We start from the raw sequence: 24,137 nt of genomic DNA on the forward strand, positions 1-24,137 counted from the left end.
GTGTGTGCACGTTTGTGTGTGTGTGTGTGTGTGTGTGTGTGTGTGTGTGTGTGTGTCTTGCCTCACAGACACATAGAGAATGTATCTGAGTAAATATTTTCCCAGCGTTTGTTTTGATCTTGAGTTTCCCAGAAGGTGTCACTGAACCTTGACCTAACCTATCATTAAAAAACTTCTGCAGTTACACACGAGTGTCTGCCAGAGACTGTGTGAGAGAGCAGAAATGTATGTATGCTGTGTGCATGTGTAAGCGTGAATGTTCGTAATTACTAATCTGTCTGACACACTGCAGCGCGCTGACTCAAAACCCACAGCTGTTAGCCTCCATGTGTAATATCACATGATACTCTATCATGCACGAATACATCAGGAGCACAAGAAGTGAAACACAAGTCACGACACATTCATTCTCAGGGACACGTCCTTCATCAAAGCTATTAAATCGATTTTAGATGCGTCTTTAAACTCGCTTAAAGGAATAGTTTGATATTTTAAGTCAATGACCTGAACAAGAAAGAGTCCAAAACTGATAAAACATCAGACTGTTTCCACTTGTCTCAGGTCTTTATGCCAAGTTAAGCTGATCAAAATGTCAAAGTATTGTATATCGTCAACATCCCTCCCCTCTCCTTCTCTCCTTCTCTAAACCCAACCAGCAGATCTCGCCTCTCCTCAGGGTTTCTGCCACTCAAAGGTCCAGTATGTAGAATTTAGTTGCATCTAGTGGTCTAATCGCTGCATTGCAATCTCCTCACATCACCCTCACTTTCCTAGTGTAAAGGAGAAACACTTTAAGGACCCTGTCTACAGTCAGTATTTAGTTTGTCTGTTCTGGGCTACTGTAGAAACACAGTTTCAACAAGTAACAAAAATAAAAACATAGAAAACATAGTTATGAGTATTCTATTGCATGTCTGCCTTATTCTGAAAATAAAGACCCCAAATCTTACACACTCGGCCTTTAAAAGGACTTTTGTTTTTGCCACCGTCGCTCAGGTGTTTGCTCATGGTGCTCATGGTTGGGTCTCTGTTAATAATGTCATATAGAGTACAATCTAGACTCATTCTATGCGGAAAGTGTCATAAGCTAACTGCTATAATTTGGTGCTATAGAAATAGAAATAATAATAAATCCAGCTCACTCCATTCATGAGGTTCTCATGGTCTCCTGCTGGATGTCCATTGGCTGCCTTCTTCTGCCTACAAAGGAAGAAGAATGGACAGATGAGAGGCGGGGATGAAAGGTGGATGATCACTTTGTGGTGTCAGTGTTACTCTAAAGGAAAATGAAGCAGTCTCTGCGTTGCTTTGGTTCTGGGCTAAAATGAATCAATAACGGTGAGGCTAAAGTGGTTTTCAGCTATTTTTGACCAACATGTCATCTGCTTGTGGCTTTAAATGACACACACAGCTGATGCTGGCATTAGCTTGTGTACTTTTCTGTTTAATATTGGTTTTATTCATTGCTGTACTTTTTTTATTGACTGTGAGCTGTGAGCCAAATTAAGTCCTTGGGGACATTAGAGTTCTACTCAAAGCTCTTTTAACTCTCGGGAGTATATATAAAAACAATTATGAGGCTAAATCTACACGACAGCACACACACACACTTATTCGTGATTGTTATATTAAAGCCATGTGATCCCTGAGGACATTCTTTACTCGTACTCAGCATAACTGCTCCTCATTGTTGCTGCACCTATAGTAATTACTGTAGCTAAGAATGCCCTCTCAGGTATTCATGCTATTTTCAACATTACAATGCAGAGCCGGCAACAGCAAGAGATATTGTTTAGATATAGGTAATACAGGAAACTGTCAGACTTTCCTGAATTTGTCTAAATATGTGAGCGTTTCCCAGCACAACAATTATATAGGCCAGTAAATGTGTGTGTGTGTGTGTGTGTGTGTGTGTGTGTGTGTGTGTGTGTGTGTTTCCACTTACCCCTGGCAGCTAGCACACAACAGCAGCAGCACAGAGACCAGCAGCAGAACGGTGAGGGTGCTGAGGGTGACGGCCAGGACCAGCTGCCCACTCCCCAGCCATGACGCCACCCCGGTAGCAGCTGCCGCCCCCGAACCGACGACACCCGCCTCCGGCCCCCACCACACTCCACTCAGCACCGGAGCCATGACGCATCACACTGAGGCAGGAGAGGACATCGGACAGGTACCGGCTGGGGAGAGACACAAGAAGGATAAAAACTTTCAAACTTAAATCATCTGTTGTGAGATCACGTCTTCAAGCTTGAATCTTGCTTGAATCCCCACACTACATTGCTTACATGAGATTAAATATGCAGAGGAAGAATCCGTGTGTTTTCAGTGCAGCATTAATTGTTGGTTGAGGATGAATAGGATTTACTGAAGGATGCAGCAGACAAACTCAGCAAACTGAGGCCTGTTTGTTGAGCAAACATTGGACTGAGTTGATTCTGGTGCAGCTGCTTCATTGCAGGAAACCGTATTAGTCATTCTGTTATGAAAACTGCAAGCAAAACTACATTTGACATCTTTAATAAAACATGTTTCACTGATCTGACAGCCTTTAACACAGGCCCTTTAATGTCTGTGATCACTTTACTCCTTAACATTAATTAAAAAGAACTGAGGTTTAATAATGCTGTCAAATCTTAACCAGCTGCTCAACTGCAGTCTGTGCCTGGACATGGCCAGCAGGTGGCAGCGCACAGCAGAGTCAGACTGCAGTGCAGACAGGGAGTGTGCTGCAGTGGCCCTCACACACCAGAGCCTCCAACAACTGGTGTCTGGGCTCTGCGCACAGCATAAGCATCCTCATCACGTCTCTGTCTAACAACCAAAGTTGAGTTTCGCTGAACTGATGGAACCCCTGATGTTATCACGGGGTGATTTATGGCCCCTGTGTGGTCTCGCGGGCGACTCACGGCAAAATGGGGGGGGGCTTGTGTGCTACACCGAGCCTCGGAAAACTGTGAAGAAATAAAGAGGTGAGGTGGAGGGGTTTGTTTTCCAGTGTGCGTGCGTAAGGATGGTTTGGCACTGCGGTGTCTGATAGACAGGGAGGGGAGGTGATCAAAAAGAGATGACATGCAGGACAGGGAAGGCAGGGAGGAAAAAAAACACAAAGTCAGGAGTGTTTTCTCTCTGTCTGTCTCTTTTCAATCAGACAACTTGACAGCTACAGCAGACCTGGCAAAAAATCAGGAGTCAGTGACAAAAACTGTCAATCTACCTTTCCTCTTCTCGTCCTCTCTGGGGCGTGTAAGAGCCAAACTCCTGTCTGCAGCAATGTGTATATTGTGCCGGTGGTGAAAAACTCCATTGTGTCTCTCTGCTGGCCTATGCTAATGCGAGAGGGGAGTGTGGGAGTCGGGGGAGCGCTCCTCTGTCTTCTTATCGGCGAAAGAAGTTCTGTGGCGAAATCAGACGGTGCTGCAGAAGCCAATTTTAACTTCTGTCTTCAAAAGGACGCTGAGGAATTCCTGTTTTTGTTATGTGCAACGTTTGATTGTGTTTTTCCAAATGGAGAATACACCGGGGGTGCTCATGTTGCTATCAGTGTGAGTGTCTGGTGAGAGGCAAACACAGCCTTACCTTGACACCTTGGATGATTAGTCAGGTTGGCCTCGCCTGGAAGGGAGCAGATAAAAATGAGAAGGGGGGGGGATTACTGCTGGAAGTAAAGCACTGAGCTGAATATTATCCTTGGAGGCTGTGTGTGTGTGTGTGTGGTGTGTGTGTGTGTGTGTGTGTGTGTGTGTGTGTGTGTGTGTGTGTGTGTGTGAGGATGCATGAAGGTAAGCTTGGTTGAGTGGGAGTTGTGAGCATGTTTGTGTTTTTTAATACCTATATCAAATACATATTGGACAACAGGCTTCATGCAACCTCTCAAACACACACACCCACACACACACACCCACTTTATTGACCAGTCTGTCCATGTAACTGAGAGGATAATAACCAGGTGACATCACTGTATCATATAACACATGATATTCACTGGACACACACACACTGATACACTCCCCACACTGCGGTGTTTCAGTCTATAAACCTACTGAGATTTTGACCTTGATTTCCAGGTTTTTTTCCTTGAAATCTCTTAAAATCAGACCCTACACGTGGTCAAGATGTTGTCAGATCTTCCACCCTTAACGTGTCTGACTCCTCAGCCTGATTCATTTCTTTCATTTGGTTGTCTGGTCTGGGAGCCTCGCGTCCAGGTGTCACTATCTGCCACTGTGTGCCAGCTCCTGTGTGTGTCTCTGCTGGCACTTAAACCAGAATAATTACCGGCTGCCATAGCACTGTGTCACCATGGCAACGTTCCCTTCTTCCCCATCAGCGCTATTTATGGTGGTAGAGAGACAGAAAAGAATAATCCACAGAAATGTTTTGAACTCATACAGCTCAACTCATATCAAGCTGCAGGTGATGTGTGTTTAGGTATATTACTGTTATTCTAGCGTGTGTGGTTATGTCTTCACACGTGTCCGTAGCTGTGCCTCTGCTGTACTTGCACTGGGTGATGATGAAGATGATGAAGTCGACGTAAAAGTTCAGGGTCAGCGAACGGACTGCTCGACAGGGTGCAGCTTACTTATCTCCAAAGATTCGAACCACATGTCACCTCTCCTCGGGCTCACAGTGCTGCTCAGCTGTTCAGCTGTTGTCATGTGACCAAAGTATGGAAATCAGGTCGGATAGAGAAAATCTCCATGACAACTGAGCAACTTCATCAGCTGAGGGAAGGCCACATGACGGTTTAAAACTTTGGAAACAACAAGTTGTGTTTAATTTTTGTCAAGATAATGGTCCTGGGACATTTAATTAAAATAAATAAATAAAAGCGGACAATTAGAGAAAAAAAATCATATTAATAAAAACAGAAATTGGTATTTCTACATTAAAAATTAACTTCCAGTCTCTCCTCCTTAAAATTAACAATTTAGTTCTTCTTTCTTTAAATCTCAAAGGACAAATGAAAAAACTTTGACATTTTTAATGATTCATCAAAAAAATACTGAGTTATGAGTTAAAGGTGCTCCTATATAATACTGTATGGTACTAACTAGGGTCATTTTTTCTGTAAGGTGGTGGTCTGCTGTGACTGAATGAATGTGTGCAACTGCAAATGGAAAACATCATTTTATAATGTCACTGACAACAAAACTGTACTTAAAGAGGAAAATCTGCCATGTTTATTGTTTTGTCCAATCAGTGTTAATGGTAATTGCTTTCCTAGATCCATTATTTAATCTATAAAATGTCAAATAAACTACAAAAACTATGTTAAATTTATAACAAAAGCAAGAAGCTGAAAACAGTAACAACAGGTCAAAAGGTCAAACCCGTGACTCATCAACTCATCATCTTAACTAACAATCTACAATCTGCTAATCTAGCTAACAGTGACTGGAAGAAAGCAGAAGAAGATTCTTCCTCTTACAAATGAAAGTTAAACTCATAAGCAATCAATCTCTTCTCTTTTTCAATACATCCAATCCTGGTACGACCTTAAAGCAGCTCAGGGTCATGTTAGCTAGCATGCTAGCATGTTAATGTAGCAGTTATATGTGAACTTAAAGGTCCAGTGTGTAAGATTATTTTCAGAATAAGGCAGACATTAAATATAATATATATACTATGTTTTCATGCACGTATAATCACCTGAAAATAAGAACATTTTTGTTTTTGTTACTTAAAAATTCTCCTTTTATATCTACAGTGGGAGCAGGTCCTCTTTCTTGGAGGCCGCCATGTTGAAACCCTGTGTTTCTACAGTAGCCCAGAACAGACAAACTAAATACTGACTGTAGACAGGGTCCTTAAAGTGTTGTTTCTCCTTTACACTAGGAAGGTGAGGGTGATCACTAGACCACTAGATGCAACTAAAATCTACACACTGGACCTTTAAGATAGAGATTTGTGTCTCGTTGACATTTTTTAAGTCAGCTTGTTGACTTTATGACTCTTCTACTTATGCTCCTGTTAACCTGAGCGTGCCATTATCCTGTAATTGCTGCTGTTCAGTAAATATTACATAGCCTTGCTTTCAAATCCGCATTATATCTGCCCTCTGAGGCAGAGCACTCAAGCACATTCTTGGCCTTTCATTTCAGCATTGCCTTTCTCCTGCTCCACTATGACACATTTTATGTAACGTCTCCGCCATCTTAACTCGAGTGCTATGAAGAACCTGTTAAGTACAAACACAGATTGAGCTCTGGATAACATTACAGACATATTTCCCCGCTGAGGAGAAAATATGCGTAGAGTAAACCATCCATTCTTCCCTCCGGGGACGCCTTTCATTCCTAAATACCTGATAAATACCATACATAAAAAGCTATGAGTGTCTTTTTTCAATGTGGAAAACTCATAAGCCGCCACCAACATGTGATACAAGACACCAAGCCAAGAACTACAACTGTAGTCTCTCATGCTGTCATTCTCTTTCTCCCAGCTCTTTCAGGCTTTGATGAAAGAAAACAGAAGCGTTGGAAGAGAGACAATCAGTGTGGCCGTCTACTGTTTCATGCCATAGAAAATAAGTGACTGGAAAAGCCATTTGAAAAAAAAAAGGAATGTGTTTTGGGAATTAAAGGCAGAAATCCAAATTCTACCCTCACACAGCTGTACACACACACACACACACACACAAAGACCTGACACTAACCACAAGCCCCATCAAGGCATAACCCTCCATGCAAGAAACTAAAGCCGAGGAGCCAAGGAATCCAATCTGAGCCCTGCTGCTCCACAGGCAGAGACTCTACCTGACATCGCAGTGAAGCGTACCAGCCAGGCAAAGCCACGTGTGTGTGTGTGTTTCATCTGTTGGACAAGCTGTTGGACGGCAGAGAAAGACAGAGGAGGAAAAGGGAGAATTAACATCCACATGCAGAGAGAGAGAGAGAGAGAGAGAGAGAGAGAGCGGTGCTTCACTTTCTGCCGATGCCTTTGTGGCTGTGTGACACCTCCTTCTGCAGAGTCCTCTGGGTGCATGCAGACGGGGAAGGTTTACAGCTGGATGGCTGCTGAAAAATGAGCCCCAGGAAGCTTCTCAGAGGAGAGCCAGAGGCATTTCCACAATAATAAATAATACAGTTTTTTTTAGGGGAGAAAGAGCCTCAACTTTTCTCGAAGCGTTCATGCTAGCGTGGCGCACTGCAGGAAGCTCAAAGCAGAATTTTTAAAATGATAAAAACAAAATAAGAGTAAGGAGAGAAGAAAGTGATGACTGGGCTCCAAACTATGCTTCATTTGCAGAGAGCTACTTATGCACTTACCAGGAGTTATTGTCTGCATTGTGCGCGTACGCACAGCTAATATAGAAATATGAAAACATGCACACACATGCATGTTAGCACTGACACTACGTTTTAGTTCTGCAGGGGACTAAACACAACCCAAAGACCTTCTGTTCACAAACAACAACAACACAGAGCCCTTCAGGGCCTCTGCACCATTTCAAATAACAGCATCCCAGGGAAACAGAAAAAAGAACTCCTTCACGTCAAAGCCTTCTCTAATAACCTTCATCTCCCCCCGTCATCTCCAGTTCTCACCCCCAGCGTGCAGCATCGTGCCCCGGCATTGTTAGCTAAGCCAGAGGTCGTCAGAGGGGGGGGCTGCCTCCTTTGTTGATGTTATAATAACACGAGGGCGGTGCGGCACAGCGAGGGTTAATCAATTAATGTGATAAAGTCGTGTGCGTGTACACAGAAAGTTAGATGAAATAGTCCTTTTTTGCGGGATTTTCATTGGTCGTTATCAAAGCAGGAAAAACAACGAGCGTGGACATACACTGCCACATAATATACAAGCCAATGACCATCTTGTGTCCTGACCGGAGGGCTATTTGGACGGTGGGGGTGGAACAAGTGGGGGAAGGGAGAGAAGAAGGATGGGGGACTGCTGCCAAAGGAGGAGAGACTGGAAGATAAAGAGAGAAAGAGGGGGGACTATAATACAACCAAATGAAAACATAATCTGATGAAGAAGAGGAAGGACGACTCTGAAAAGAGAGGATGAAAAAATAGAGAGGAAGAAGGAAAGGAAACACAAGAGGGAGAAGGAGAGAGATGTCTGAGTGTGCATAGCCATAGTGACACAAATACATTCACACACACACACACACACACAGACACACACACACACCACCCATCCCCAGGGAGGGTTGATGAAATACAACTCCCCACAGGCTGCAGTGCAAGAGGGACCCTGCCCTGAGACAATTAAGTACACACACACACACACACACACACACACACACACACACACACAGCAACATATATCTGTTGAATTAACTGCATCGTTACAAATTCAGAAACTTACAAGTGTCAGTCCATAAATGAGGAGCGTGTGTGTGTGTGTGTGTGTGTGTGAGTGTGTGAGTTTGTGTGTGTGTGTGTGTGTGTGCGTGTGTGTGAAGCTCGAGGGCGAGTCCCCCTGCATATCTAGTGCTAGTCAGTCTTGCACGTCAAATTTACTAATCACTGTCTGTCCATGCATGTGTGTGTGCCTATCTATCTAAATGTGTGTGTGTGTGTCCATAGGCATGAAAACAGGTGCTTCCAATCAAGGGACATCATTTGTGTTGCCACGGCAACGCTGCCCATCCTAAGGGTTAATGGTTTTAGCATGAGAAATTGATCTGTCCTCCCTAAATGGGGAAATTGAAACTGCATAATTTAGTAAGGCTCCCCTACACCCCGCTCTCTCCCTCTCTCATATTACAGATATATGTGTTATATCTTCATCTAAACACAAGACTGTGCTCCTCTCTCTCTCTCTCTCTCTGTCTTGCAAAGACACAGTGGCCATTTGTGCTAGCTGCAGCATTTATATCGATCTCCCAGCGGGGACACATGAAACGAAATATGAAACATTTTCCCCCGAGCGGATAAACGTTTCATTCCCAGAAGATTCAAAGAGACACAACAGCCATGCAACCGAGCATCTTCTCTTTCATTCTTCACTCAAGTTCACTCCGCTGAACATTTGCACGTTTTCTCTCTGTGCACATCGTACCGCAATGAAAACATGGTGCCAGCGGTGAACTATATGTCTTCCAGTCATCGTATTTGTGTACTTTATCGTAAATCCTTCCTGACCGCATTTTACAGTACAGCAGGGTGGTCTCGTGGTCGACGCGGAGAATCTGGTTTCAAGACTTCACCCTCATCTTCTCTTCTCTTGAATTCTTTCAGCTGCGAGGCCGAAAGAAACAGCAACATGTGTCTTACGTCGTATAAAAAATGACATAAATGACAGTGTCCCCTGAGCGTTTCTGTGTCCTGTCCTGACCTATCACAGTCCACTGAGGCTCTGAGTGTTTGTGTAAACGTGTGTGTGTGTGCCTCTAGTTAATGTCACACACACCCCATGGGAAAGAAACATTTCCTGTCTTCCTCTCCTGTTTTTTCTTTCCAAGGACACGGATGACCATGAAGTCTTGGAAAGGCCTGCAGATGTTTTTGTGCACAGAGACACTGAACCAGAAACGACTGTATTTTAATTGGATGAACACAAAGCTGGAGCCCCTCTGGCGTTTTTACGTTATCTCTCTATTGGTTGTTCGGTTCAGAATTTCAGGGGATTTTTCTAACTATTAGCAGATTGTAACCTCGCTGTGGAAACAAAAAGCTTGTATTTGGGATAATTTTTTTTTACATTTGTGCATCTCTTGTAGGCTTCTTTCCTCTTCCTCCCACTTTATCTTCCCTATTATCGTCTTTTTTTTTTTTTTACCAAAGCCCGAGGCCGTTGCTTTGCATTTAAATCATTTGGACTTGATTCTGTAAGCGTTTGTTCAACCGAGCTCAACAGTGTGAGATTGTGCGAGCCGCTAACACACTCCACAGAAAGAATCCTCAGCCTCTCGCCCTCAAACACTTAACGCCTTTTAATTTCAGTTCCACTTTTCTCCTTCCATTCCTCCTTTCTTTCATCAGCTTTCTCAGGCTCGCTCTTAGGCGTGCTAAATCTTTCTATTTCATACACTCCCTCCACTCCTGGAAAAAGAGGAAGTGGATAGTGTTTTTATGTTTTTTTTTTTTTAATGTTAAGGACCTCACCCATCATTTAAAAAACATGACTTGTCTGCAACTCCCAAAACTATGATGAGCGAAAACTTTCCTGGCACGGCGTTAACGCTTGTGTTTTTCCTGCCACGCCGCTTAGCAAGCAAACATCGTTTAAATTGAAATTAAATCAGCTGAGTTCAATTCCGCACGCAGGCCTCTCTCTCTCCACATCCTGACAAAGCACTTTTAATGCCCCTCGCTCCGGCAGAAAAATGCGTTCTGTCATTGTCTCAAATTGATTAGCTTTGTGACAGCGCCGCCGCTGTGCTAATAACAAAACGTTAAAACAAAATAAAGAGACAAACTTGATTGTGCAGCCGAGCAATTTTCTATGATTAAACAAACCAGCCAGGCGTGTCATCCAAATATGGAAATGAGAGAGCAGAGCGTGGAAAAAAACAAAGAGATGGATCGCTGTGATGATTTCAGGGATTGTCACAAGTGACCTTCTCTGCACACACTAATGGAGGGTTGAACTGTTGAACTCTGGGAGTTTTGAAGGAGGGAGGGTTGCAAAGAGAGTCCATGTGTGAGCGGACCTTTAACCACACACACACACACACCTCTGATCAGGAAGTGGAAGATTTAATCGGCGCCGAGCGACTGCCTGCATTAAATTTCTCTATCATTGTCACCTTGAGGTGAAGATTAGAGTAAATGAGGAGCGGATACGACCACATCATTATTCAGTGGCATTGGCCTTTATGTGTTGAATAGCCGCCAAGATAAAGGGATTATCTGGGTGGATGGAATAGGATGATGATGATGTGTGAGTGTGTGTGTGTGTGAGGTAATTCATTCTAAAAAGCTGCTAATAAGGTGCAACAGATGCCTGGAAATGCATGATCTCACTCTTGTTCTTGCAAAATACACATGGACAACATGCGCGCACACACACTTTCCCGATCAAGGCTGCATTAACAAGCACAGATAGAATTCTTTCTTCTTCCCGGTCTCGCAGGCACACCCCGAGAGCTGCACAAACCGTCGCCGCCGCTCTGAGAAACTGCCATGCAGCACTCCATTTATCTCCTCCTGTGACACCAGCCTTTTGGACAAAAGGCACAGGGCAATTGGGGGAATTAATATGAGGTGTGTGTGTGTGTGTGTGTGCGAGAGGAGATGAGCAACTGAAATGGAAATGTGATCCGTCTTTACAAGGCTCTAACCACAGCAGGGGTGGCTTTTATTAGGCGACCCAGACGGGGTGAATGGCAGGGGGTCGGACCCTTTCAACCCTCTGTAGCATTAGACTATATGACAGTGGGGCTGTGCTGGAGTTTGGTGTGCTAATGGGAGTGTGTGTGTGTGTGTGTTTGAGGAGAGGTTAAGGAGAGGAGAGGAGGGTAGATGGGGAAGAGTTAGGAATGGAAAAGTGAAGCAGTGGAAGGCGTGCTGATGCGGCTCCTGACCTTTTGCTCTGAGCCATTTTTCAGACATACTTGTGCTGGCTGGGATTGTTTCATATCACACACACACACACACACACCCAAACACACCCTCTTCCTCCCTATCTGACTCCAGCGTTACACCTCTCCCTCGTCCTCCCCCTCACACACACCACCATATTTTTCAGCCTTCCCTGTCCCCTGTTTCTACAATATGTATCTCGGTTCTCATCCTTCCTCTCTTTGTCTGTCTAATCTGTTGGTCTGTTCTCCCTCCACCTCCCTCTCTTCATCCTGATGCCCTCAACCTCCAATCTCCCCTCCATCCCCCATCAAAGCATATTCAACACGTCTGCTATTCCATAAAGATATGGTAAAATATGGAAGCCTGTAGGGACTGAGAGGGGCTACGATCAGAAGCTGGGGGGTTGGGGTGGACGGCTGTGCTGGCCATGGGGGGTTGCAGCCAATGGCAACCTCTATAAGAGCTGGGAGGACAAGGGAAGAGCAGGAGGAGGAGGAGGAGGGGGGTGTGCAAGATATGGCAACCCTCAGACGGCAATCTTCAGATTTCTGGTTGAATCCGTACGCCTGAGCAACTCTGGGAGATTGCAGGAGGCAGATACGGCTCAGCCTCACACCTTTTCCACAATTCCATTTGATTTCTTGTTTCACAAGCCAGAGCTTATTCCATATTTCATAGAGGTATGAGGGAAGAGTGTTCAGTGACGGAAAGGCAATCCAGGACGGGGAGGAATCAAAACCTGCTGCAGATCTGCAGGGAAAGTGCACTAACTTGTTGTTCCTGCCATTTGTTTTTTTGCCAAGAGTTAGTCGAGAAGACTGACACTGCTCTCATGTCTGTACGTTGAATGTAAAGCTACAGCCAGCTGCTGGGTAGCTTAGCTTAGCATACACACTGGAAACCTTCATCCAAAGGTAACAAAATCTATTAAGGTGTGGTTTTTGGAATATTTATTGGATGTGACCTGTGACCTGCTTCCTTCACCGAGTGATTCCAAGTGAAGGAATCAAGAACTCGCCGCACCCGGGCCAGGAAAAAGTCTGGCACATGTACCTGGAAATCCACCACGTGTCATTTCGGCACTCAGATTTTTGCACAAATTCGACAAAGAAGACACACCGGATTAACAAGTGAGCCTTACAGGTGCTGGTAGGCAGGGCTGGGCTAGCAGTTTCCTCCTGTCTCCAGTCTTTGTGCTAAGCTACGCTAACTGACTGCTGGTGACAGCTTCATATTTACCTCACATGACATGAAAATGGTGCCAATCTCCTCATCTTACTCTCAGGAAGAAAGAAAAGGTGTACTTCTCGTTCACCTGTTGTTTATCACTGCAGATGTCTCTTTACAAATCACACAGCGACACCTCCTCCTCCTGCAAACTGCTTGCTACATTCTAACAGCTACGGGAACCAAAGGGCCAACTCATGTATAATAAATATATAACACTGTAGGATATTTATTTACAAAGCGGCGGTGGCTGCCACAGCCTTTCTCAAATCAGTTAATGGGGGCGGCTCAGCGTGTCCCGCGGGAGGGCTGAAAACCAAATGAACCAACTGAATGTGCATCAGAGCAGCAAACACAACGCCTGCCGGTGGCAGAAAATCTGCTGTCAGTCACACACACACGCACACATTTATTTACGCACACACCCGGGAATTCAGATGCAAAAACACAGCGGAGACACACACACACACACATGAACCAATTAGCAGGCAACAGACATGAGTGTGACAGAGAGAGATGGAGTGAGTGAAGTGAAAGAACACACTGAGGCATACATGTGCGGGCAGTGGCCTGAGAGAAAAATACAACTGAGACACCTTCACACTCTGACATTTTGAACGGTGCTGAGGTGGCCGGAGACACATCCAGCCTGACGCAGTGGGTGGATAATGTGGCAAACTATATGGAGAGAGCGGGGCAGGCAGGGGTGACACCCACTGATATTGTTAACAGAGCGACACTGAGGGGGATAAAAGAGGCATACGGACCCAGACGTTCATACAGATGGTGACAATTTAAGGGAAAGAACATATTTTTTGTCTTATGATAGGTAGCTGAACATCTTTGGATGGACAGAACAAGAGATTTGAAGATAACAACAACATTTCTGCACTAAATAAGCAAAAAATAAAGGATCTTTAGGTTCCTTGTTCTAACCCCAAGCCAGAGTGTGGCGTCTGCATGAGTTCTCTCTTGGTACTCCGGCTTCCTCCGAAAGACATGCAGGTAAACTGGTGTCTCACAAATTGTCAGTAGGTGTGAATGCGAGCATGAATGGTTGAATTGTCCAAGGAGTACGCTGCCTCTTGCCCAGTGTCAGCTGGGATTAGCTCCAGCCTCCTGCAGCCTCGATGAGGGTGACGATGGATGGTGAGGTGAGGGTGAATTGGATGTCCGTAACGTTGTGCTGGTGCTGTCGTTGTCAGCACATACAGAACCTGACAAGCTTACGGCGTTTATTGGATGCGTCAAAAATCTGCCCAAAATCTCCCAAAGGTGTTCTTAAGATATAGCTGAAGGTGGCTAGTTCAGCATCCGTCTGTTGGCGTTTGTCCTTTACACACACCGTTGTGCACCACTCAGCACACACACTCTTCGGGAGCGCCCCTCGATATCAAGGGCCATTACGTTTCAGCGTTTGTAAATTACCTCCTGACCACACACACTCATATTTGTCCATTAGCAAAGCCCTGGACACTTAACACACTTTGCACAATGCACACACATACTCCACACTGCTCTGACCCCCCTCGAGTGCTGCTGTTGGCAATTTCCCCCGGTTGATATCACTCTGGGTGAAACGTGCAATGCAACCTATGACATCATATTACAGTTTAACGACTTGTCTTTATGGTTTGGTTACTCGAGAACTTCCTGACCCTCCTATCAGCGTCATATCAATTATTGTGAATCGGCCGATCGGAGCAGACAGGATGTTGCTCGGTGTAGATGGCGAGGCTTTCCCTGAGGAGGAAGTCGATTAAAGGAGAGCGGACATGCTGTCTTTAAATAGACGCTGAGTGAAGTAAACCACCTCTTGAGCTTTGCAGCCTGTCATCGCCTCTGTAAGTCTTTCTCTGCTCTTTACTCTCCGACGAAAGATAAATGTACTGTGGTGAAAATAATCTTTTGAGGGCATAAACAGCAGCTCGACTTTGTGATTGTTGCTTCTGAAGATTAAAAGAGATAGAAAAGGCAATCAGTTCACTGCCAGCTGTCAGCGAGGGGTATGAAATCACCTCTCCAGGAGGAATTAACAGTGTAAAGAGATGGCAGATTTTTGTCCTAAGCTGCTTGGGCACAAAAATGACATCTGCGATGCCCCGTCACTACCACAAATGTGTTGTACAAGAGTTCCTGGAAATACACAAACTTTGATTTGTATATGCATGTATGATGCATTTACTGTACACACACGAAGGGTCGCATTCCAACTTTCAACTCCAACCGGAGTCAGCTCAAGGTTAAAGAGTCCATCAGGATGTGTGTGTGTTTGTGAGGGGAGAGAGGTTTAACCAGGGGTAAGCTCTGGTGTGAGCACAGTTGCCAATTGTATTCCAGTGAGAAGTCTAATTATAGCCCAAACACACACACACACACACACACACACACGTACCTTCCCAGGCAAATAAGCGAGGGAACAGAGAGGACAGAGAGCAGGGATTCCCGTGAGGAATCGGTGGAATGTAAACAGGCCACCCACACACACACATTGAGAGGGCTTAATCGTGGGCCGTGAGATGACGGCCTCATCTGGAAAAAGATGCCCCAGAGAACAGCGCAGCTTGTTGGGATCGTCCTCTTTGGGGTTTTTTTTTACCCCCCTCTGTCCTCCAAAAGGCCCCCACGAGAGGCTGCAGGAATGCAAGCTGCATGCTGGGAAATATGTCAACCTTCACCCTTTTGTTTTGCACTTCACATCCTGTGTACAAAAATCAGAGAGAATTATGGGTAAAAATGATGCAGCTGTATTTGGCCACAAATACATCGAACAGGTCAGACAGTATTATTCTTATTATCCCCGTGACACACACACACACACACTGTAATCCCATGCATGGCTGGGATAAGTGACATCAGCCTTTCTCCTGTTAATAAAACCCTCTGGGTCACACACACTTTTCTACAATGCTGACTGTGCATGTGTTCAGTGGTGGTCCACAGATCCAGGATGTGCTTTAGCTCCCTTCAGACAACTATAACCAACAAGACCGGAGCTAAACTTCACAGGTCGTGGTGTCCAGGGACACGCTGATTTCAAAGATGCACACCCGGTTGTCAAACCCTGCTGTCCTTTACACTTTCTCAGCCATATGACACGGCATTGTTGTGTTATTAGGCTTATGGCCCACATTACCAGCTGCTCCACAAATGACTTTCTGGGTCGTGGGGGGATTACTGTAGGGCTAACGCCGCGGCACACAGTCCTGGGGGCCACAAATGGGTCAAACGCCTGCCTCATGTCAAAAGCAGGGCCAACAATGAAACGCCCAGCGGTAACCTTGAACATTCCTCAGAGATCAGAAATTCACTAGGGGGCTATTTGCACTTAATTAGTAGGAACAAGTCTAGACGAGCGAAAAAAACAAACTGCGGCTAATTTCCTGTGTTTTGGCTTCTCCCATTCGTGTCCTGTGGTTTGCTTAGCTTAGCAGAGTTAGCCTTTTTCCTTCTGCTTGTGGCTACCGCGACTATTGTTCTGCTGACAGGCTGCTAATAAACAGCTGGTGACACCCTGTGTTTCTGTGGCTAAGCTGGCCACAAGTGCTGCACAATAATAAAAAAAAAGGAGCAGGAGTTTGGAAGGATGGATTCTCATTGTTTCAAGTTGAATTCTTTCTTTGGCGTGCTGAGAAAGCGGGTTCACTTACAGCTTTCAAGTCCCTTTATAGTGTGCTTTTGTTTGCAAGATTGGCGGACACGTTTCTTCAGAAGAAATAGATCACGAGAAATTGAAAAGCCACAACTGATCACAGTATTTCTAGATAGCTAGCAGGAGGAATAAATTGTATTTTTAACCTTTAATACTGAATTCTCTCTCTGTGACTCAGAGATCTAAAATCCAAGTGGAACCAAGTCCAACAGTGGAAACTTGACTTCGACTAGAAGATTCCTCTCATCGTTACCAACAACCTCTCTCCACTCCAGTGGATTAAGTATCAGTTCAACATTGATCCCCTGACTTCATTCATTAAAAATGAGAAGGAGAGAGACAGTCAATATGATGAAACAACACACTTAATGTACTTATACGAGCCTCAAATCGCACTGCACGGTTATTATGGCCCCATTAAATTAGCCAGACTGCAACAGTAGAAGGTGTCAAGCTGAGCGGCCTTTCATGTGCACATCCGTTAAAGGTAAAGAAAGTTATGGCAGATGTTTGGACTGAGTCCAAAAAGCCCCCCCACCTCATCCTCTAAGATTTCTACAGGAAATGAAAGCCATAGAGTGGAAGGGAAGTGAAAGACATGAAATGACTGCTGAGGCACAAGAAGCTGCTGGGAGTCTTAATTTAGCCCTCTGAGAAAAATGCAGAATCAGAGCACCTTCGGAAGATTAAAAAACTTTTCATAGAAAATGACCTGATGTTTTAACGAACATAAGCAGTCCTAACCCAACAATGAAGCGCTTGTTATTCACCTCACAGAGATCCCTATGAATTATTAATCGACGTGTGGAGCTGTTGATCCATAAGATGATTCAGTAATGATCTTTGGATTTGTCATGCGGAACATTACACAGTCTCTGGGGGGAATATAGATTTTGCTGGTTGCAAAAGTTAAGAGACAGGATGTGAGAAAAGGTGCGATATGAAGGACATCTGTTACAACCTGGACTCAAACCTGCGATGCACACGGTGTTCATTACTGTACTGACCCGTGTCAGAAAAGCTGACAGTGCAGCCAGGCTTACAGTCTTTCAGTTTTTGAATGCAGCTTGGTGGAACTGAGATGACAGGGAGGGTCGATGTGGACACGGTGAGTCGGCTGACAGAAAAACAGCCACTGATGCTTTTCTGTTGAAGACTTGCTCGTTCCAGCTTCTCAAATATGGATTTGTGCCGGTGTTTATTGACATTCTCTGATAGTAGATTAAATACATTTTGGTTTTGGCCTGTTGGTTGAGAAAAACAAGTTTGAAATCTGGATTTTAAAAACATTTTTTTTACTATTTTCTCATAAACAGGCCCAATTTACACAGTGCTGCAGCCCCAGAAACAGGATTTTTGTTAGGACACATGACAGAAATCCATAAATCTTTCAATTATGGATAACTTTTCATCAAGTAAAAATACCACCTATATACTTTATATATATATAAGCAAATTTGTCACTATGTTTGACCCTACCTAGACTAAATTATTCATCAGAATCAACAAATGAATACATAACTCAGTTGTACAAACAGAGCAGCGTATTTAAAAAGTGGTTGTGGTGCTGAAGCATATCAAAGCTCTCTGACTGCCCTCCAGTCAGTTGTGAATGAATTTTGAATCGTGTATCTATTTTTTGCTCCCTCCACCACACTCACGTCATGTGAGTTTATGGCCAAACATCTGTGCGAGAGCATGTGTGTGTTGTATGACAAACACCCGGTGATCCAGAAAAGCTTGTTAACACCCCTCCTGATGTTCCGAGGTCGGATAACCTCCCCAGGTCTTGTTATCGCTCGACAGGGCCTGCGTCACACCAGTGCATCGCAGCGTTCTAACGGCAGGCTGTAAAAATGACACAGTGGCCTCGGACACACTCGGCAAAAGTAATGCATCACAAAGCAGCCTTGGAAGTGTGGCGTGAGAGCGGATGAGAGATGACATGCCGAAATCACAGACACATCACACACCGATTAACCTTGATGACTATGACTGCCTGGCTTTGGACATCACTGGAGTGTGTCTGGGGTGTGTGTGTGAATACGTCTGTGCGAGTTTGGCTTCATGACAAGTTGATGCAACAGCTCACATTAAAAAGAGCAGAGTGGATGGTAAAGAAGAAGTCAATAGCTACTACTGTGTTAATAATCCTATAATACATTTATAGTAATCGTGCATTAATCTATGTTTACTCTTCATATTTGCCAGGATTATGTAAAGTAAATAATCTATCAAACCCTACTATGACGCACACATCTGTGATTTGTTGTTACTGAATAAGTTCTTAATTTCTCAACGCCCTCGTTTGGAATGATATGACTTCATTTAAGTGTGTGTGTGTGTGTGTGTGTGTGTTTACAGGAAGTTTCAGGTAGTGTCTGACTAAATCAGTGCCAGCAGCTGTGAATGCCACAGCAGCGAGTCACTGGCAGCATGAACATACAGCATGCACAGTCGCACTCTTTGACACACACACACACACACACACACACACACACACACACATAATGTAGAGGAAAAGTTGTGTGTGGACCCTTCTGCTCATTTGTTGCGATTGTCCCATAATCCTTTACTCTACAAAATGACACAGCTGCCAGACATATCCTCTTTGCTGGCGCCTCAAACCTCCACTCCTTTCCTTTCCTCTTTCTCTTTCACACACACACACACACACACACACACACACACACACACACAACACACGTTAAAAAAAACAACATCCATCCATCCGATGCTGGTTATGATTATTTATGCAGCAGTAATAAATGACACGGCCTCTTAAAAGGATTCAATCGACTCCAGCGCACAAACGCGCATCCGTCACCACGACAACTCGATAATTGGAAACAAACAGGAAGTCCATTCATAACGCGCAATTTGTCATTTTGCTAATTGTGACAGAATGAAAATCACTGGGTCGGTTCAGGCCGGAGGGGAGGAAGATGAAACACACCCTGCTTATGCAGTCAAATATTCACAAGCACAGAAACTTTCTAATCACCAGATCATTTGGTGTTAGACTTGGTATTAGTGCAGATGATTGTTAGTAGGAGTACCTTTTGGAGTCGATCCTTCATTGTGCTTTTGTGTGCGAGCCTCATGACTCCTTAAAAAGTGAATTTTCAAATTAAAATGTGCTCGCACGTTCATAAAAGACGAACTCAAACACAGGTTCAAAAAGAAGTGGAGTATGGTGAGGGGGAAAAACGGCAGAGAGTCGGGATACAGAGCGCCCACATGCCTAGCTGGCACTTTGGTGATGCCAGTCTGTCCATCCATTCCCCTAGCAACCCTGTAACCCGGGGCGACAGGGTCTTGACGATGAACAGACAGAACAGAACTCAGTGGTTCTCCATTTGCCTGTTGCCAAGAGGCTGATAATGTGGAGCTTTCAGACTGACTCCACACAGACACACACACACACACACACACACACACACACACACAGATGGGCATAAAAAAACACTTGTGCATGTGTGACAAACACAAAGCGACACCTCCTGCAAGCATGTTTATGATGCGTGCTCGCCATCATACCTGCACACCGTCACAAAGAGAAAGACGTCAAGTGCACGCCTGTAAACAGACACACACTCGTTCCTCTGAGCTATTATCCGAGTGATTGAGTTACTGAGACAGTCGATACAATATTCTACCTCACAGTGAGAAAAGACAAATCGATGCTGTTACACTGTCTGCAATTCATCACCGGCCAACAGCACAAGACAATTCAAAAAGGCTGTCTGTTTAGAGCCAAACCAGCCGAAGGACGAAGCACAGAGTGCCTCAAAGTGGAGCCACGCTTCTGTCAATGACACCAATCATCAATCAGTCATCAATTTCTTTCTATCTATGATAATATGGTAACCACGCCACAATATTTGTGGAGAGCTCCACAGAAGGAGGAGCAGATTGCACAATACTGTCTTGGTTTCAACACCACTGCGATCCGTTTTCCTGCAAATTCCTCTTGACTGAATCTGTGCACGCTCGGCCGACAATGTCAAGTTCGTGAAGCACGAGCGGGCTAGAATAAATGAGCGGGCTTTATGCTAACTTCCAGCCGTCAGCGGATGTGAAATGACAGCGCGGAGAGGAGCTTGGAGTGAACCGGCAGCGCCAACATCAGAACAAATGGGATGTGAAGTTTGTGGAACAGTGACGGTATTGTTGGGAGAGCGCCGCGGGGTGCTTTAGGTTACCACCTCTGCAAAGCTTCTGTTTACTGATAAAAGAAACAAGAGAAGCACACACTATAATTTGCTGCTAGTTTCAATATCTCATGGTGGAAAAAAATCACATTCTCCAGAAGTGCAACACATCCCTGCAGAGGCAAAAAAACAGCTGGGCAGGAGTGTCGTCTGTCTGTCTGTGCAGTTTGTATGGCTTAAGCTTGCTATTATGGCATTAAGTCTGAGTATTGTGTGTAACAGGCAATGCAGAGTCATTAGCCGTGTTGCTTTCAGCGTACAGCATGCTTAATGAGAGGGCATGGCCACGCTGTCTGAGTGATTAGTTACTGTGGAGGCTGAGGGCCAACACTGATTTCTGTGTGTATGCACACGAGGCAGGGGGTTTGTTCATTTGTGAGTTTTTGGAGGGAAAAGAGGCTGAGGTCTATCGGTGCGTGTAAATCTGAGAGAGACAGGCAAAAACACATTTACTGTAAACACCATACTGGAGTGGCGTCACTTTTCATGTATAAGTCAGAGGGAAGTCCCTTGTTACATCACAACACTTACTGGAAGTTCAAATCAATGATGTGCCAATGAAACCTTGTTGACGGGCACACAGATCTGCATTCAAAAGCCAAATCCTAGCTTTGTTTTTTTATGAGGCATTGTGCGGCTGAAGGAAGCCTAAAAATAACCTTCATAACACAGCTGAAAAGAAGCTAATCCCCCAGACTCATTTGTTGCTCTGAGTCAGGCTTTTAATTCACCGCTTTATGACTGGGTGTGTGTTCACTGCCACGAGTCAGTGAATGTGTGTGTGTGTGTGTGTGTGTGTGTGTGTGTGTGTGTGCGTCATCACGAGGAAAGGGAAAAGGTGGTTGTTTGGGGATGGGTGAGGAGCAAAACTGACAAGTAACATACAGCGTGAGCTTTAGTGTGGAATTCCCTCATCCTGTGTCTGCTGCTTTAGCACTGCAGCAGGCACTGCAGCCTGGTTTTATCAAACGGGACACAGGGGGACTGAATAGGCACTATTTACTGGGAGATAAAACCAGGCTTCATCACCACATTCTTTATTGCCCCTGACAACTCGAGAGGGAGCGATTCTCATTTATTCAAATCAGAGCGAGGATGCAGCACACAGAGCAGAGGAGAGGAGAGAAACACCCACAGACAGCTACATCTGTAGGCATGGATTCATAATCAGCTCATATTATTATATGGTTATCTTTAGTTGTAAAATATTGTGTGCTATACACCATAGAGTTTAGTCTAGAACATATTCAAACACAAATGTTTAGTCTTGGTTTGAATGATAATCATTGGTTGTGGAAAAACACTCACTATAGCATGTAACTTGGGAATAATAAATGTATTCTGAAAAAAAAAAAAAACTCCCAATAAATGATGATGTCAGAGAATTAGAAGCGCTCCAAAAAATCCACTTAGACAAAGTAGCAGCATTGGGCTTTGAAGAAGAGGTCCATGGTTTGTGAAAGAACCTTGAACCCAGGTCTTGAGGCACTGCAGGCTTACGTCTTGAACAAGGCCCAGTGGAGCTGATAACAACATAGAGGCGGATGGAAATCCCCCTCTGAATGTGGGGCCTGAAAGAGTAAATTATGGCAACAGAATGGGCTAATACGGCGTCTGGATGTGCCAAAAGTGGAAATCCAAATACAGAAGAAGCGAAAGTGAAAAGTGATGACACCATTATTTCTGGGAGTGGGTGAAGTGTGGGCCAGGGCAAGCTGGGATTTAAAGTTGTGCGGTTCATTTCGGCTCTGGGACCAACAAGAATAAACTCTATCTCCTGGAGAGAACTCTGTACTTCTTTACCTTCGCTGGAGTTACGTGTTGGAGAAGAGGTCCAGCCTGGCCTGGGCTTGGACATCTTGGTTTTTATCTCCAACATAGTATAGATTGTAGTGCAGGCTGAATAAGCTGATTAATCGATCAGTTGATCAACAGGAAATGAATGTGAAACTATTTCGGCTGATTGATTGTTTGATTGATTAATGATTTCAGTCATTATTCAAACAGAAATATACAACCAGCACATTTAATTGGTTATTCTTCATGATATATGATAGCAAACTAATCATCAATTGGTTTTGGAAGAGAAAAATAAGTGGATCACCAGTGAGAAGGATCCAGCCTCTGGGGACCACAAATGTCTCTGCTAAATTTGTTGTTGATATTGAGTTTAAATCCAGTCTCAACCAAAGTGTTGGTCCAGCAGGCCGACTCTGCCTTCACAGAGCCGAACACAAGGATCCAATTTTCTAATCAGACTCATTCACTGTCAAAGATTTTTCATTGATTCTTTGATTTTTCTGAAACAAACTGTAAATGGATAAGTCCTTAAACCGTTCAGGGTTAGGACAATTGTTGAGAAAGATTTCAATAGATTTGAACGTTCTACATGTGGGTGCTACGAATGTCTGTTTTGTCTAGAAAAACCGCATCAAGTAGATCTGATTGCAACTTGGCTTTCCTGCTGTCACTTCCCCGTCTGTCTGAGAGTTGCTATTGGCTAACTTCGCCAAATTCCTCCTCCTCCTTTTCTTCTCAGCTCCATGCTTCATACATTCCTCTGGATCCAGAAACATCCAAACCTCCACCTAAACTACAGCCTTTAGTAAAGTTCAACTGTTATCTCCTCACATTTTGAGGGAGGCTTCATGTTCATGTTTCTCCTCCATGCAAAGAATGTTTGCAGTTGATAAGAGGAAGAAAGTATCCCGGAGAGTGAGGGGTGTGCAGTGGAAATCAGTCATCTATACCATGCTCCATCCTGAACTCTGTCAGCTCAAAAGAACACAGTGGAAAGCACTTTCTTCACTTCACTACACACAGTTCCACAGTACCATCTCCTGTCCTTTCCTATTTTCCTCCTCTCATCTCCTCTCCTTCCTCCTCTTTTAATCTTCACCCCTCCCTTTCAATCCTCCATTTTCTTCAACTTTTCTCTCTTCCCATCACTTCCTCTCCTCTGCTCAGTTCCTCAGTATTTGTAGAAAGCTCAGGGGCCTGGCTCTGGCTCAAAACCTTTTTATGTTGCTGTTCACTGCAGCTCAGCAGAGCTCCCTGCTGTGGTGGGTCTTAAATAAAAAGGTCCATCCCTCTCTTTCTCTCCGGTACTCGGATCCTTTCCTTTACCCGAAGCTGGAAGGTAAACCACTTTTATCTTCCCCTCCCTCTTTTTTTTCCTCCTGTCAAAACTCCCACCGCTGCTACACGAGAAGAGGTGCAGCTTCTGCCACACAACCTAAGCGTTTACGCTTTGTTGGCATTTTTTTTTTTTAAATGTGCTACTCCCTGGGCAAAGTGTATAGTCTTCACAACCTCACTGAGCTGTGTAAAAAAAAAAAAGATTATACGAGTCACAGATGAGCATTTGACAAAGCTGAGTGTATGTGCAACAAACAGTTTTCAGCACTCAGCAGCAACTGAATTTTTACAGTACAAGTCTTTTGTCAACAGTCCAAAATATTATTCTGTTCAGGTTACTCTCGTGGAAAACAAAGAAAAACACATGAGAAGGTGGAGCCAAGGAAGTTTTCAGGCATTTTGACTTAAAAAAAAAAAGAT

General features: G+C 44.4%; 1 protein-coding gene across 1 annotated transcript in view; it reads right to left on the minus strand.

The window, feature by feature from the left end:
• pag1 (phosphoprotein membrane anchor with glycosphingolipid microdomains 1) overlaps positions 1 to 24,137 on the minus strand; it is a 54,513-nt gene that overhangs the window by 15,080 nt on the left and 15,296 nt on the right. The window contains exons 2-4 of the mRNA XM_010734987.3: positions 3,577 to 3,612; positions 1,946 to 2,177; positions 1,143 to 1,200 (exon numbers count right to left, since the gene is read on the minus strand). Coding sequence (XP_010733289.1) covers positions 1,143 to 1,200; positions 1,946 to 2,133 — 246 coding nt within the window. The 5' untranslated portion in view covers positions 2,134 to 2,177; positions 3,577 to 3,612. The remainder of the gene's footprint in view (positions 1 to 1,142; positions 1,201 to 1,945; positions 2,178 to 3,576; positions 3,613 to 24,137) is intronic.

This window comes from Larimichthys crocea, chromosome XIII (assembly GCF_000972845.2).
Source record: "Larimichthys crocea isolate SSNF chromosome XIII, L_crocea_2.0, whole genome shotgun sequence".
In the NCBI taxonomy this organism is placed as follows: Eukaryota; Metazoa; Chordata; class Actinopteri; family Sciaenidae; genus Larimichthys; species Larimichthys crocea.